The sequence below is a fragment of the Pelodiscus sinensis genome, chromosome 6 (assembly GCF_049634645.1).
Source record: "Pelodiscus sinensis isolate JC-2024 chromosome 6, ASM4963464v1, whole genome shotgun sequence".
NCBI lineage: Eukaryota > Metazoa > Chordata > Testudines > Trionychidae > Pelodiscus > Pelodiscus sinensis.
In genome coordinates this window covers 111033039-111049148 of record NC_134716.1, presented here as the reverse complement: position 1 = coordinate 111049148, position 16110 = coordinate 111033039, and the positions used below count along the sequence as shown (strand labels likewise).

The window sequence follows — 16110 nt, the reverse complement described above, 5'->3', positions numbered from 1 at the left end:
AGTTAATGGAATTGTTTGGGATAATCTTCAGCATTCTCTCATTTGCCATCAGAGCAAATAGTAATAATAAGCCAATAAAGCAGCTTTGTGCACTCCGGCAGCATATAGGATAAAAGGGGCATGGCTGAGATGTAACTTTGCTGAAAGATTCTCTGCTATGAAACAGCTCCACAGAGAACAGTTGTGGCTCCATATAGTTTAGAGTAGTCTTGAGGCTGCTCTAACTTACCCTGGAGACTGAATTGGCCCCCAAGCAACCGCAGAGATCAGAGAAGTGCAAAGGTGGATGTCGGTTACCTTTACCACCTTGCCATTCGACTGCACTGAGCAGAGTTCTGGCAGATACAATCCAACCCAGAGTGAATGTGTGAGTGTTGTGCCTAGGGATTTAGAAAGGAGGTTGACTTGGTTTTTTGTTTTGTTTTTTGTTAATCAATTACAACATTAGTTGTGTAAAATGTTTGCAATCATTACTCACCTGCAGACTTTATTAATGGGAGTAATCTGATTGAAAACAGTGTGACTACTCACATGAGTAAGAGCTGCAGGCTTAGGCCTCTGGTTGTATTTCCAAAGAGATACTGTGATCATTTTGTATTGCTTTGTAATAAGTTAATTAAATATTTTAATGAGACATAACTTACAGATTGGGAATGGCCTCAGTGCTGACAGTTTAGAATTAAATTGTGTACAATTTAAATTAAAGATGAAGTTTGATAAATTTACGTAATTGGGCCTGGACAGTTTTAAATGAAGATATTTTTATCTCTTGTGTATCTTTTAAAGTCCTAATGCATCTGAAATCACATTAGTAGAGGAAAAAGCTGCAGATTTTACTACTTATGTAACAAAAATAATCTATTCTCAATGTGCACTTAAATGATGTAGTTACTTTCATAAAAAATCATAGTTTTATGAACGTTAGCATTCCTGTATGTATAAATGTAAACTGGGAAAACAGCTAAGACAGTGAAGTTATGCTAAAAATCAGGGCCTCATCACCAGCCAATCAGTGTTGCTTATTTGCACATGCTCTGAAAAAGCGATCTTCCCTTAATGTGTATGAACTTCTGCCACACCCTATGTTCATGAACAGGGATTGCTGATAGATGAGTCTACCTTGGTTTTAGTAGCACTTGGATTATTTTAAAACAAAGTAATTCTTTCAACAGAGGAAACCAAATTGAATGAATTTGATATTTTCAATGTCTCAAGAAACTCTTCCTTCTCTTCTCCCCCCTCCGGTTAAAAGTGCTTGGCTATATTGAATAGTAATACCACAAAAGCTGTGTTTGCAAACTGCTTCTAAACTTTTCCTAAAGAATAAAATATAAAAAATACTTTCTATGACATTCTGTATTTGCTTTGTCCAAGGTTTTGTGATATGTATTCAGTACTACAGCTAGATAATTTGTTAACAAGGCCTTTTTAACACTTTGGACAGATGCACATACTGTTTTCAATCTTCATGGTTAATTATTCGATTTTGTATTTGATGCCAGAACACCCTGACTCCTAATCACTGCTCATTGTTGGAAGTCCATTATATTCTAACTGTTTGAGTGCTCCCGTTGACCTTGAACTGACATTATAAGCTGTGTCTAATCTTTTCACTCTATATTTCTAATGCCTCTTTTCTTTTTTCTCCTCTTTGTCTGATCCCTGTTTAGCATCACAATGGGGCTGCCTCTGAGTCCAGCAGCTGACTCCGCCCGCTCTGCACGACATGCTCTCTCACTCATTGCCACTGCCAGACCACCCGCCTTCATAACAACTATTGCCAAGGAGGTGAGAGAAACTTCATTTTACATTTCTAAAAGAATAATGGTCTCAGTGTGTAACAAATTTTTTGATTGTTTTTATATTAATACTTTTCAGCTCCAGTATTATCAGACAGAAACAAAAAATAGTGAAATCTCCATAATACCAACTCCAAAATTCAGCTTTTTGGGGGAAATAAAATGGGCCATCATTTTTAAATATTTGAATGAATGCAAATACACACATTATGCAACAATATCTTGATAACTGATACACCAGGTCACCTGATGAGTTGAAATTGACTTAACCTCATGTGTTCTGGTTGTAGAACCTTCCAATTCACATATAGAGCAAAGGGGAAAACCCCAGGGGACTTACTAGGGTTTTTTTCTTAGCCTTTACCTAGGCAGTGCAAATACTGCATAATTAGAGACTGAATGGAAATTGAACATTGCCTTTGGGATTTGATCCAGCAGACATACATGAATGGATGAAAGATTTAACTGGTTAAGGACCGATATCTGCTCTCAGTTTTCTCTTTCTATACTCAGGCAATCCAGGTACAGAGATTATTTTTTTTCATTTCACTGTTGGGGAAGGGAGTCTCACAAGTGTTCCTTCTTGGGAAGTAGGAGAGTGTCTTGGGAGGAGCATCACAGATTTCCTCCCCAGATTATCATCCTACCCATTTTTCAGAATGGGTGTTTCTTCCAGGTCCTCTCCAATCCAGTCCTAGATTCTTTGGGCATACCATGAAAGCTAGGATTCCTTTCTACCCACATCATCTTCCCACCTCCTTAATGCATTAGATTTTAGAAGCAGCTGTAGCCTCTGCAGGTCTTGCCCCATGCTGGTTTTGTGAGTGTATCTAAATATGAGATTAGCGAAACACAGCGGTAAAGGAAGTGGTTAGTGTAGAGCCCCTAAATAGGCAAAATAAAATTTGGCATTATACATCATTTTCTGTGTCAAAGACTGGCCATTTACTCCGCATGATCTCCCTTGTTATGAAAGTGATCAGTAAAGAAAGTAGATCAACATTTTAAAGACTGTATGAAGAAGAATAATTAAAACACATTCAGAGGCCACAGTCAAGTTGGAAGGGCATAGCAGGTGGGATCCCACAAGGATTAGTTTTGGATCTGGTTCTGTTCAATAGCTTCATCAATGAGTTAGATAAGGGTATACCAAGTATGCTCCCAGTAATAAAGCAATGAGTTCTGCAAAATACAAATGTTCTTAAGGTAATATTGTAATCCAAATGTTGAACATTTGTCCTTTAAATCTCAAACAAAAACAATTGCTATTCAGTATCTTTCATAAATTATATTTCTGGATTGGTCATCAGCTGTCTAGAGGTGATCCTGGCAATTGCAAACCAATAAGTCTAACGTCAACACCGGGCAAATTAATTGAAACTATAGTTAAGAATAGAATGATCAGACACATAGATGAACATAATTTGCTGGGGAAAAGTCAACATGGATTCTGTAAAGAGAAATCATGCCTTACTAATCTATTAGAGTTCTTTGGGGAGGTCAACAAACGTGGACAAGAAGGATCCAGTGGATATAGTGAATTTCCAGAAAGCCTTTGACAATGGCCCTCACAAAAGGCTGTAAAGTAAAGTTAATTGTCATGAGACAAGCAGGAAAGTCTTCTCATGGATTGATAACTGATTAGAAGATGGGAAACAAAACGTTAGAATAAATGGTCAGTTTTCAGATGGAGAGAGGTAACTAGTGGTGTCCCCCAAGGGCCCATACTGGGACTAATTCTGTTTAACCGGTATATAAATGATCTGGAGAAACAGTAAGGTGGCAAAATTTGCAGATAATATTAAACTGCTCAAGATAGTTAAAAACAAAGCAGACTGTGAAAAGCTTCAAAAGGATCTCACAAAATGAGGTGATTGGGCAACAAAATGGCAAATTAATTTTAATGTTGATAAATGCAAAATAATGCACACTGGAAAAAATAATCTCAACTACATGTATAAAATGATGGGAACTAAATTAGCTATTTCCATTCAAGAGAGAGATATTGGAGTTCTTGGAGATGGTTCTCTGAAAATATCCACTCAATGGGCAGTAGCAGTTAAAAAAGCAAACAGAATGTTAAAAATCATTAAAAAAGAGATAGAGAATAAGACAGAGAATATCTTATTGTGGCTGTATAATCCATGGTACACCCACATCTTGCATACTGCGTACAGATGTGGTCACCTCATCTCAAAAAAGATACGTTAGCATTGGAAAAGGTTCAGAAAAGGGCAACAAAAATGATTAGGGGTTTGGAACAGCTGCCATATGAAGAGAGATTAAAAAGACTGGGTCTTTTCATCTTAGAAAAGCGGAGACTAATGAGGGATATAATAGAGGTCTGTAAAATCATGACAGGTTTGGAGAAAGTGGATAAGGAAAAATTATTTACTATTTCCCACAACATAAGTATTAGGGGGGGTCACCAAATGAAATTTAATAGGTAACACAATTAAAAAAACATCAGGAGCAATTTTTTTTCCATGCAGCTCAGAGTCAGCCTGTGGAACTCCTTGCCAGATGCTGTTGTAAAGACCAGGACTTTAGCAGGGTTCAAAAAAGAACTAGATAAATTCATGGAGGTTAGGTGCATCAATACTTATTATCAGGGCTCGCCGAACCGTGGCGAGCCCCGATCTCCAGCCGCGCTGTCCGGCGATCTGCGCATACACAGATTGTTCTGCGCAGGCGCAGATCGCCCGAACCCCGCTCTTCCGGGTTACAATCTACTCGCCACGGGCGAGTAGATTGTATTATTTGTCAAGCCCTGCTTTTTATCCAGAATGGGTAGGAATGGTTTCCCTAGCCTCTGTTTGTCAGGGGCTGGAATTGGATGACAGGAGAGAGATCACTTGATGATTACCTGCTTCTGTTCATTCCCTTTAATCACCCTGACATCTGTTGGGAAACCAATATGGCAGTACACAGGCAATCCTGGAAGTTTTTGGAGAATGTTGGGGATAACTTCTTGGTACAAGTGCTGAAGGATCCGACCAGGGGCCGTGCACAGCTTGACCTTCTCCTCACAAACAGGGAGGAACTAATAGGGGACGTAGAGGTGGGTGACAACCTGGGAAGCAGTGATCATGAGATGGTAGATTTCAGGATCCTGACCAAAGGAAGGAAAGAGAGTAGTAAAATACACACCTTGGACTTCAAAAAAGCAGATTTTGACTCCCTCAGAGATCTGATGGAAAGAATCCCCTGGGATGTTAACATGAAGGGGAAAGGAGTCAAGGACAGCTGGCAGTATTTTAAAGAAGCCTTATTGAAGGCACAGAAAGAAACCATCCCGACGCGTAGCAAGAGAGGCAAACCTGGTAGGAGACCGGATTGGCTTACAGGGGAAATCCTTGGTGTACTTAAGCACAAAAAGGAAGCTTACAGAAAGTGGAAACTTGGACAAATGACTAGGGAGGAGTTTAAATGTATAGTTCGAGAATGCCGGGGGGTTATCAGGAAGGCGAAAGCGCAAATGGAGTTGCGACTAGCTAAGGGTGTAAAGGATAACAAGAAAGGTTTCTACAGGCATGTCAACAAGAAGGTGATCAGAGAGGGTGTGCAGTCCCTAATGGATGAAGGAGGTAACCTAGTGACAGAGGATGTGGGGAAAGCTGAAGTACTCAATGCTTTCTTTGCCTCTGTATTCACGGACAAGGTCGGCTCCTGGACTTCTGTGCTAAGCGACGCAAGATTGGAAGAAGATGGACAGCCCTTGGTGGGTAAAGAACAGGTTAGGAAATATTTAGAAAAACTAAACGTACACAAATCCATGGGTCCGGACTTAATGCACCCGAGGGTACTGAAGGAGTTGGCAAATGTCATTGAGGAGCCTTTGGCCATTATCTTTGAAAAGTCGTGGAGATCGGGCGAAATCCCGGATGATTGGAAAAAGGCAAATGTAGTGCCCATCTTCAAAAAAGGGAAGAAGGACGATCCAGGGAACTATAGGCCAGTCAGTCTTACCTCGGTTCCTGGAAAAATCATGGAAGGGATCCTAAAGGAATCCATTTTGAGACACTTGAATGAGAGGAAAGTGATCAGGAATAGTCAGCATGGATTCACAAAGGGCAAGTCGTGCTTGACCAATCTGATTAGCTTCTATGATGAGGTAACTGGCTCAGTGGACATGGGAAAGTCAGTGGATGTTATATACCTTGACTTTAGCAAGGCTTTTGATACGGTCTCCCACAATATTCTTGCCAGCAAGTTAAGGGAATGCGGATTGGATAAATGGACGGTAAGATGGATAGAAAGATGGCTAGAAGGCCGGGCCCAGCGGGTAGTGATCAATGGCTCGATGTCAGGATGGCGGTCGGTTTCTAGTGGAGTACCCCAAGGTTCGGTTCTAGGACCAGTTTTGTTCAATATCTTTATTAATGACCTGGATGAGGGGATAGATTGCACCCTCAGCAAGTTTGCAGATGACACTAAGCTAGGGGGAGAGGTAGATACGCTTAAGGGCAGAGATAGGGTCCAGAGTGACTTAGACAAATTGGAGGATTGGGCCACTAGAAATCTCATGAGATTCAACAAAGACAAGTGTAGAGTCCTGCACTTGGGACGGAAGAATCCCAAGCATAGTTACAGGCTGGGGACCAACCAGTTAAGTAGTAGTTCTGCAGAAAAGGACCTGGGGGTTACAGTGGATGAGAAGCTAGATATGAGTCAACAGTGTGCCCTTGTAGCCAAGAAGGCTAATGGCATATTAGGATGCATTAAGAGGAGCATTGCCAGCAGATCCAGAGATGTCATTATTCCCCTTTATTCGGCTTTGGTGAGGCCACATCTGGAGTACTGTGTCCAGTTCTGGGCCCCCCACTACAAAAAGGATGCGGACGCATTGGAGAGGGTCCAGCGGAGGGCAACCAAAATGATTAGGGGTCTGGAGCATATGACCTACGAGGAGAGGCTGAGGGACTTGGGTCTGTTTAGTCTGCAGAAGCGAAGAGTAAGGGGGGACTTGATAGCAGCCTTCAACTTCCTGAAGGGAGGTTCCAAAGAGGATGGAGAGAGGCTGTTCTCAGTAGTGACAGATGGCAGAACAAGGAGCAATGGTCTCAAGTTGTGGTTGGAGAGGTCCAGATTGGATATTAGGAAAAACTATTTTACTAGGAGGGTAGTGAAGCATTGGAATGGGTTACCTAGGGAAGTAGTGGAGTCTCCATCCCTAGAGGTGTTTAAGTCTCGGCTTGACAAAACCCTGGCCGGGTTGATTTAGATGGGATTGGTCCTGCCTAGAGCGGAGGGCTGGACTTGACGACCTTCTGAGGTCTCTTCCAGTTCTATGATTGTATGATAAGGGGATGGTTGGATGAAATAACATGATCTTGGTAACTAATTGACCATTCATTATAGGGAACTTTCTGGGTGTCTGGCTGGTGAGTCTTACCCACATGCTCAGGGCTTAGCTGATCGCCATATTTGGGGTCAGGAAGGAATTTTCCTCCAGGGTAGATTGGCAGAGGCCCTGGAGGTTTTTCGCCTTCCTCTGTAGCATTGGGCACAGATCACAGCTGAAGGACTCTCTACATGTTGGGGCCTTCAAAGTATTTGAAGGCTTCAATATCTGAGACATAGGTGAGAGGATTATTCTAAGAGGGGTGGGCGAGATTCTGTGGCCTGCGCTGTGCAGGGGGTCAGACTAGATGATCATAATGGTCTCTTCTGACCTTAAAGTCTATGAGTCTATGAGTCTTTGGGGCATCCATCCTGGCATTGGCCAATGTCGGAAGACAAGACATTGAGCTAGATGGACCTTTGGTCTCAACCAGTATGGCCATTCTAATGTTCTTAAGTCTTAATTCTAGTGAATGACGTGGGGAAAATGTAATTTTGAATAATTAATGTGCACTTTGTAATTCCTCTGATTCCTTCTGTCAATCCACTAACGGTACCTCAGTCTTCATCCATGCTTCAGTTTTAGACAGTGGGCTAATCGTTCCACTGTGCCAGCTATGTTAAAGGTGCAGTCTCACAGTTAGGTGTGATTGGCAAACACGAATAATCACCACCAATGCCCCTTCTTTTAATCTCCTTATTTGCTTTATATACATACTGATAAAAAGTTGTGACAAGGTAGAACTGCTGTAACCCACATGAACTCTTAGACTTCTCTCATTGCTGCTATGTACTGTCATCATGTTGGAATCTGACCTGGTATTAAAATGCTAACATAGAAAGCTCATGGTAAGTATAGTGGAAATATGTGGATAGCAGTAGGTAAATATATAATCCTACTCCTTTTTTTAGGTGCATAGACACACTGCGCTGGCAGCGAACACTCAGTCGCAACAGAATATTCACACCTCAACCCTTGCTCGGGCTAAAGGAGAGATCCTAAGAGTCATCGAAATATTAATAGATAAAATGCCCACAGATGTTGTAGATCTTCTTGTAGAGGTAAGAATGCATTGTCCTATCTGTATATTGTAGTTTTTAATTAATCATCGAGTAATACATTGCATGTAAACTCATTTGTAAAGTGCTGTGTACCTTTTCGGCACCGTGGAACATATGTTATTTTTTTAAATAACACATCTGAAGCCATAAGGCTCTGTCCCTGTCCCAAAGGGCTTAAAAACTGAGCAGAAAACAGGTTTGGTTGTGATACAGCAAAAGCAAGATCAGTGAGCAATTTTGTTTAGCATACCTTGTTCTAATTTTTTCCTTTATCTGATTACTTAAAACCTCCTTTTTAAGAGGAGGACTTGGGCTGGAAAGTAATGTATTTTCAGGAGGCCTGTGAAAAGAGTCAAGTGGGTACGTGGAAGAATGTGTTGCAGAGAATGTTCCAGGCATTGGGCCTACATAAATGATACATGGAGATGGAGTAGGATGAAGTACTTAATTCTTGATCTTGGGCAGGTGAAGGATCCAAGGGTTGAAGAGACCAGAGCAGAGAGTTGGGTAGCACTTAATTGGTAAGGCCAAGCTAGTAAAAGAAGTTGGCAATTTGGACATGGTTGTACCAGCTGCATTTTGAATGGACTGAACGAGGGAATGTTGAAAATTTTATCTTGAAGATGCATATTCGTTAAGGTTCAAGAATCCACCGTACCATATGATTTGGTTAACTTTTGTGTTCACACTCTCTCTTAATATAACTAGCACAAATTGTGGTGTTCCCTCTAAGACTTTCAGTAGCAGACGTTGGCCTATAGTTGCTAGCTTTATAAAAACAGTGTTACTGTGAAAGAGGGTTTGCAGCAATTGGTAGTACCGTTTCCATTGTAAATTCCAATATGCTGCAGTGCAGTCAGATTTTTTTTAATGCAGGAACACATTCAGGGCCAAAACTAACTCTTCTGGGGACCCAGGACTATTAGATTTTGTGTGGCCCGTAGGCTCCAGTGTGGGGACAAAAATAAAGGCCTTAGAATACAGGAAGGGGCTCCAGACAGGGGCAGAAGTTTGGGATGCAAGAGAAGGTGAGGGCTCAGCTGTGGGGTGCAGGCTCTGGAGTGGGACTAGGGATGAGGACTTTGGGGTAAAGGAGGGGACTCCATGCTGGGGTTCAGGGGTTTGGAGTGTAGGAGGGGGCTCAGGGCAGGAGCTGAAGGTTCAGGATCTCGGCAGGAGTTAGGGTGTGGGAAGGAGCTCAGGGGTGCGGCAGTGATGCAAGGCGTTTACCTGGAGCAGCTTCCGTTTGGCAGCACACACGCTGCCCTGCAGGGCAAATGGCTCTGCACACTGCCCTGCGCTCTCCTGCAGGCACCATTCCCTGCAGCTCCTGTTAGCCTCCATTCCCTGCCAGTGGGAGCTGCTGGGATGCAGCTGCAGGAGAGGGAATCATGTCGACAAAGTTCCAGCTGTTGCAGCTCCAGTCCAGTTTGGGTGGGAGAGTGGCAGCAAATGCAGCCGTGTCTTTCCTCCCATCAGGCTGTGCTCGACACAGAAGCTTTAATGGCTTCCAGCCCCAGACTAAGGGAGTCCTGCAAAAAAATCCTCACTTTTGGTGGCCTGGAGATCTTTTTATGGGGCTCCCCTTAACCCAGGGCTCTGGACTCCAGACCCAAAGCCTCTGTCTTTATCCATCCCAGAATATGTTATACTTAGGTACCAAAAATATATTTGGGCACAAGATCTAGAAAATACTGTAACTGTAACTTTTCTTATGAATAATGCAATCAGATATTGTTAAACAATCGCAACTTTTGTTTCCAAGGTTATGGACATCCTTATGTACTGCCTTGAAGGATCCTTAGTCAAAAAAAAGGGACTCCAGGAATGCTTCCCAGCCATTTGCAGGTAAACGCCTTTTTAGGAAGAAAATGATTTGTGATATATATATATTCTCTTGCTATATTTTACTATCTAGCCATAATATTTACATCTTAAAACTTCACATTTACAGATTATTTTTAGTACAGTAAAATCTAAAAATTACAAACATCTGGTTTATAAACTGACCAGTTAACCACATACCTCATCTGGCATCTGAGATGCTTATTCAATCAGCAGCAGAGACAAAATGAAAACCAAATACAGTACAATACTGTGTTTAAACATAAACTACAAAAATAAAAAATGGAAAGCAGCATTTTTTCTTCTGCATAGTAAAATTTCAAAGCTGTACGATGTCAATATTCAGTTGTGAACTTTTGAAAGCATAATTATAATGTTTTGTTCAGAGTTCTGTAGTGTATGGTTTTTCTAATCCCTAGTACGTCTGGAAAAGTGGAGGTAGGTCAGAAAATAGCAATGTTATTATCAACTATTGAAAGTGCTTCAAAATAAAAGTCCATACATGGTAAAATATCATTAATTTTTTATGTTGGCAGTATCTCTTAAAATGTTATCCTATGACCCCACTTTTGCCTTATTTTCTCCATCATAAACCACAAAAAATGAACATTATAACTATAGTTGTAACTGCCACAGTGCATTTCTTTTGTTTGGTAATAAAAATTGTGTACTTCTATAGAATCTTACACACCTCAATTTTAAAGAGTTTTGTATAGTTAAGTTAATTACTTATTATCTTAATTGTACACATGGGTAAACTGAGGCAAAGTGAAGTGATTTGTGAAAGGAAATCTGGCAATGATTTGACTAGAAAACAGATCCCAGAGGTTTAATTCAAGTCCTGTGATTTAATCTGTTGTTATTTGTCTTATCATAATACCTAAGAACCCAGTTATAGACCCAGAATCCCATTTTGCTAGGTGCTGTACAAACACAGAACAAAAATAGTTCCTGCCCAAAATATTGGTCAGCATGTCAGAGCACCGGTAACATAACTGTTGTCAGTATTTGTGTGGACATACATGGCCCTGGGGGGTTTTACATTCTTCCTTTCCAGTTTAATACTGCACAAAAGATGTGATTTATCAGCACTTCTATTTACTCTCTCCAGAATGGGAAAATATCTTTAATGCTTTTCCCTCAAAGTACTGGTGGATATTTGTACCCCCATATTTAAAAATAAAGGATATATTTTAATATTATAGTGCTTCTGCACAAACTTAATTGGTGTGTTTACAATTAAAAAATAATGCGTGTTGCCTCCTGCACACCAGCAAAACAGACATTTTTGGTATAAAATAAACTATTCAAAATAAACAATAAAAATAACATGGTAAATATGGAAGCTTCAGGGGGTAGCTGAGTTAGTCTGTACAGGATAAACTTAAACAACTAATGGCCTGGTAGTACTTTATAGACTAACAAAACATGTAGGTGGTAGCTCATGATGCCATCTAAATGTTTTGTTAGTCTATAAAGTGCTACCAGGCCATTTGTTGTTTTTTAAGTTTATGGTAAATATGGGCAGGTGGTCTATATTGGGCCAACCTGAGAAAATTTAGTTAGTCTGTTGAAATTCTGAGGTCATACAACAGGCAGCATTGTCACAGTTGAGGTTTTTGTCTTATAACCGGAATCATCACTTATCAGTGCACCTGCTTACCTATGTCCCTTTCGTGATATAATCATAGTCAGCACCATAGCGCAGTCCATAGCAAAGTATTTCTCGTGACAGAATTTGACCATATCTTAGGTGTTCTCCTTTTTAAGGAAGTTTGAGCTTTACTCTTTGAGTGCTGAAAAAAACTTAAACAACACCACCACTACTTTCGAGACTAACAAAAAATGTAGATGATATCATGGGCTTTCGTGGACACAAGACACTTCTTCAGCTTTGTTCCCCAACAAATCAGCATCAAGTACATGATTTTGAAAACAAATGTCCTTTCTTTTTTCTCGACAAGAACTAGCTACTTTGATAAATCTAATAGCTAAAAATAAAGCATCATTGCAAAGAGCCCAGCGTGGAAATGCATCAATTTTATAAATGCATGTGGTGTCCATAGACCAAGCTGTAGAGATCATAAAACAGTGTTCTACAGAATATGCCTTTTAAAGCCTTCCATCCTAGTCCTAGGGGTATGTCTACACTGCACGCTTATTTCAAAATAAGTTATTCCAGAATAGTTATTCTGAAATAGCTTATTTTGAAATCATAGAATCATAGGACTGGAAGGGACCTCGAGAGGTCATCGAGTCCAGCCCCCCGCCCTCAAGGCAGGACCAAGATCCGTCTACACCATCCCTGATAGATGTCTATCTAACCTGTTCTTAAATATCTCCAGAGAGGGAGATTCCACCACCTCCCTTGGCAATTTATTCCAATATTTGACCACCCTGACAGTTAGGAATTTTTTCCTAATGTCCAATCTAAACCTCCCCTGCTGCACTTTAAGCCCATTACTCCTTGTCCTGTGCTCAGAAACCAAGAGGAACAAATTTTCTCCTTCCTCCTTGTGACACCCTTTTAGATATTTGAAAACCGCTATCATGTCCCCCCTTAATCTTCTTTTTTCCAGACTAAACAAGCCCAGTTCATGAAGCCTGGCTTCATAGGTCATGTTCTCTAGACCTTTAATCATTCTTGTCGCTCTTCTCTGTACCCTTTCCAATTTCTCCACATCTTTCTTGAAATGTGGCGCCCAGAACTGGACACAGTACTCCAGCTGAGGCCTAACTAGTGCAGAGTAGAGCGGCAGAATGACTTCACGAGTTTTGCTTACAACACACCTGTTGATACAACCTAGAATCATATTTGCTTTTTTTGCAACAGCATCACACTGTTGACTCATATTCAACTTGTGGTCCACTATAACCCCTAGATCCCTTTCTGCCATGCTCCTTCCTAGACAGTCGCTTCCCATCTTGTATGTATGGAACTGATTGTTCCTTCCTAAGTGGAGTACTTTGCATTTCTCTTTATTAAACCTCATCCTGTTTACCTCTGACCATTTCTCTAACTTGCTAAGGTCATTTTGAATTATGTCCCTATCCTCCAAAGAAGTTGCAACCCCACCCAGTTTGGTATCATCTGCAAACTTAATAAGCGGACTCTATCCCAATATCTGCATCATTGATGAAGATATTGAACAGTACGGGTCCCAAAACAGACCCCTGCGGAGCTCCACTTGTTATCCCTTTCCAGCAGGATTTAGCACCGTTAACAACAACTCTCTGACTACAGTTATCCAGCCAATTATGCACCCACCTTATCGTGGCCCTATCTAAGTTATATTTGCCTAGTTTATCAATAAGAATATCATGTGAGACCATATCAAATGCCTTACTAAAGTCTAGGTATATGACATCCACCGCTTCTCCCTTATCCACATGGCTCGTTATCCTATCAAAGAAAGCTATCAGATTAGTTTGGCATGACTTGTTCTTCACAAACCCATGCTGGCTATTCCCTATCACTTTATTACCTTCCAAGTGTTTGCATATGATTTCCTTAATTACCTGCTCCATTATCTTCCCTGGGACAGACGTTAAACTGACCGGTCTGTAGTTTCCTGGGTTGTTCTTATTCCCCTTTTTATAGATGGGCACAATATTTGCCCTTTTCCAGTCTTCTGGAATCTCCTCTGTCTGCCATGATTTTTCAAAAATCATAGCTAAAGGCTCAGATACCTCCTCTATCAGCTCCTTGAGTATCCTGGGATGCATTTCATCAGGACCTGGTGACTTGCTGACATCTAACTTTCCTAAGTGATTTTTAACTTGTTCTTTGTGTATCCTATCTTCTAAACTTACCCTCTCTCTGCTTGTATTCACTACGTTAGGCACACCTCCAGACTTCTCGGTGAAGACCGAAACAAAGAAGTCATTGAGCATCTCTGCCATTTCCAAGTTTCCTGTTACTGCTTCTCCCTCGTCACTAAGCAGTGTGCCTACCCTGTCCTTGGTCTTCCTCTTGCTTTTAATGTATTTATAAAAGGTCTTCTTGTTTCCCTTTATGCCTGTATGTCTACACTGCATGTGCCCTGGTGGCCACTCTGGGCGCCACCAGGGAAACTTCTGCCCCCCTCCCGGCCCCAGAGCCCTTAAAGGGGCAAGGTCTGGCTACGGTGCCCGTGCCAGGTGCAAGCCTGCCAGCACCCAGCCAGCAGAACCTGCACCTGGCACGGCATGAGCCAGCCACCCGCTGCCACCCAGCCTTCCGCCTCTTCCCGGGACCAGGCTGGTGGCTCCCAGGAGCCTGCCCGGGGCTGCGAGAGGTGGGCGCCCGCCTGGTCTAGTGCGGAGATCTTGGACCTCATCCACAACGTCCGCACTAGGCACAGGAAAGTGGCCGTCTAGGGCAGGATAGCTGCCAGCCTGGCCACCCAGGAGCAGGTTTGCATGAAAATCAGGGTGGTCCAGTGAGACCCCCGACCCTGAGCCCTGAGCTTAGAACATAAGAATGTCTGTACTGGGTCAGACCAAAGGTCCATCTAGCCCAGTAGCCTGTCTGCCGACAGCAACCAACACTAGGTACCCTGGAGGGGATGGACCGAAGACAATGACCAAGCCATTTGTCTCATGCCATCCATCTCCAGCCTTCCACAAACAGAGGACAGGGACACCATTTCTACCCCCTGGCTAATACCACTCCATGGACCCAACCTCCATGACTTTATCTAACTTCTTTTTAAACTCTGTTATAGTTCTAGCCTTCACAGCCTCCTGTGGCAAGGAGTTTCACAGGTTGACTATTTGCTTTGTGAACAAGAACTTTCTTTTATTAGTTTGAAGCTTGCTATCCATTCATTTTATTTGGTGTCCTCTAGTCCTTCTATTATGGGAACTAATGAAGAACTAGTTTTTAGGTCTAGATGCACTAGTTCGAATTAACTAATTCGAATTAAGTTAGTTCGAATTAGTACTGTAGTGTAGACATACCCTAAGTGAGTGAAAAGGGATCTCTTTCTACTGAGTAGGTAACGTATGTATTTTTGCCAGGTGAGTAGACTCTGTTCCTCACTTTTGATCTGCCAAATTGCTACCATCTTCATGATAGTATTATTGCTAAAGAAGAAGCAATCACCTGGCTCCAAATGCCCATCCTCTCCTGTTCTGTCTATGGGTATGTCTAGACTACATCCTTTTTTCGATAAAGGCATGTAAATTAGAGATATCGAAATTGTAAATGAAGCTGTAAATGAGGTTTACAGGATCTTTCAAAATGGGGCATTTCTGTCGAAAGATCCCCGTCTTGACCGTGGTTTTTTTTCGGAAAAACGATTTTTTCGAAAAGATGTTGGGGCTGCCATTATGTAAGTGAAGCATGAGAAATTCAAATCCCATCTTCATTTACAATTTTGATATGTCTAATTTACATCCCTTTATCAAAAAACGGGTGTAGTTTAGACATACCATATGTGACTAGTCCCACCAACCCCACCATATGCTTAGAAATTGTGCTGTAAAGTGCCAGTTTTATCCTTTTTCTCAGTCGTTTTTAGCAACTGCTCCCTGACTGGCATCTTTGGAAGAGGAACTGAATTTGGAAGCACAGACCAAAAGCTGACATCAGAGGATGCTTACTATGTGACAGGCCTGCACTTGTCTTGTTGCTAATTCATGTGTCAAGTAATAGAAAAACCAAAAGGTTTTATCTGATTGGGGTTTTTTAAAACATTTTTAAGACTCTGCTCACAATAGGCCTATGGGATTCAGTTAAAATCAAATACAAAAATCGACAGAGCTGCGTTGCTGGTTGTAAAGCTGTCTTGCAGTCTGTGGTGTGTAAGCTGCAGAGAGACTATTAAAATATTTCTGCCATCAGAGATTATTTTTCTGTTCCTTTGGTTTTATAGAATTATCATGTTGTTTTAACAAGTCAAGAACATAGTGGGTTTCTTTTTCTGTTCATGTTCATATTGATGGTGGTTTGGCATTCTCAGAGTACTGAAAAGAAACAAATGGCAGGTAGGTACCCAATTCCCACTAACTTTCAGTTGAAAATAAGTGCCTGCCATTTGTGTTTCTGAAAAGCTCCCCTTTTGTCCTTAGAGTTTAA

General features: G+C 41.5%; 1 protein-coding gene across 5 annotated transcripts in view; it reads left to right on the top strand.

The window, feature by feature from the left end:
- WDR7 (WD repeat domain 7) overlaps window positions 1–16110 on the top strand; it is a 352131-nt gene that overhangs the window by 262095 nt on the left and 73926 nt on the right. For all 5 annotated transcript variants that reach the window (XM_006116571.3, XM_075932629.1, XM_014570212.3 and 2 more), the window contains 3 exons: window positions 1671–1788; window positions 8055–8204; window positions 9970–10052. In XM_006116571.3, coding sequence (XP_006116633.2) covers window positions 1671–1788; window positions 8055–8204; window positions 9970–10052 — 351 coding nt within the window. The remainder of the gene's footprint in view (window positions 1–1670; window positions 1789–8054; window positions 8205–9969; window positions 10053–16110) is intronic.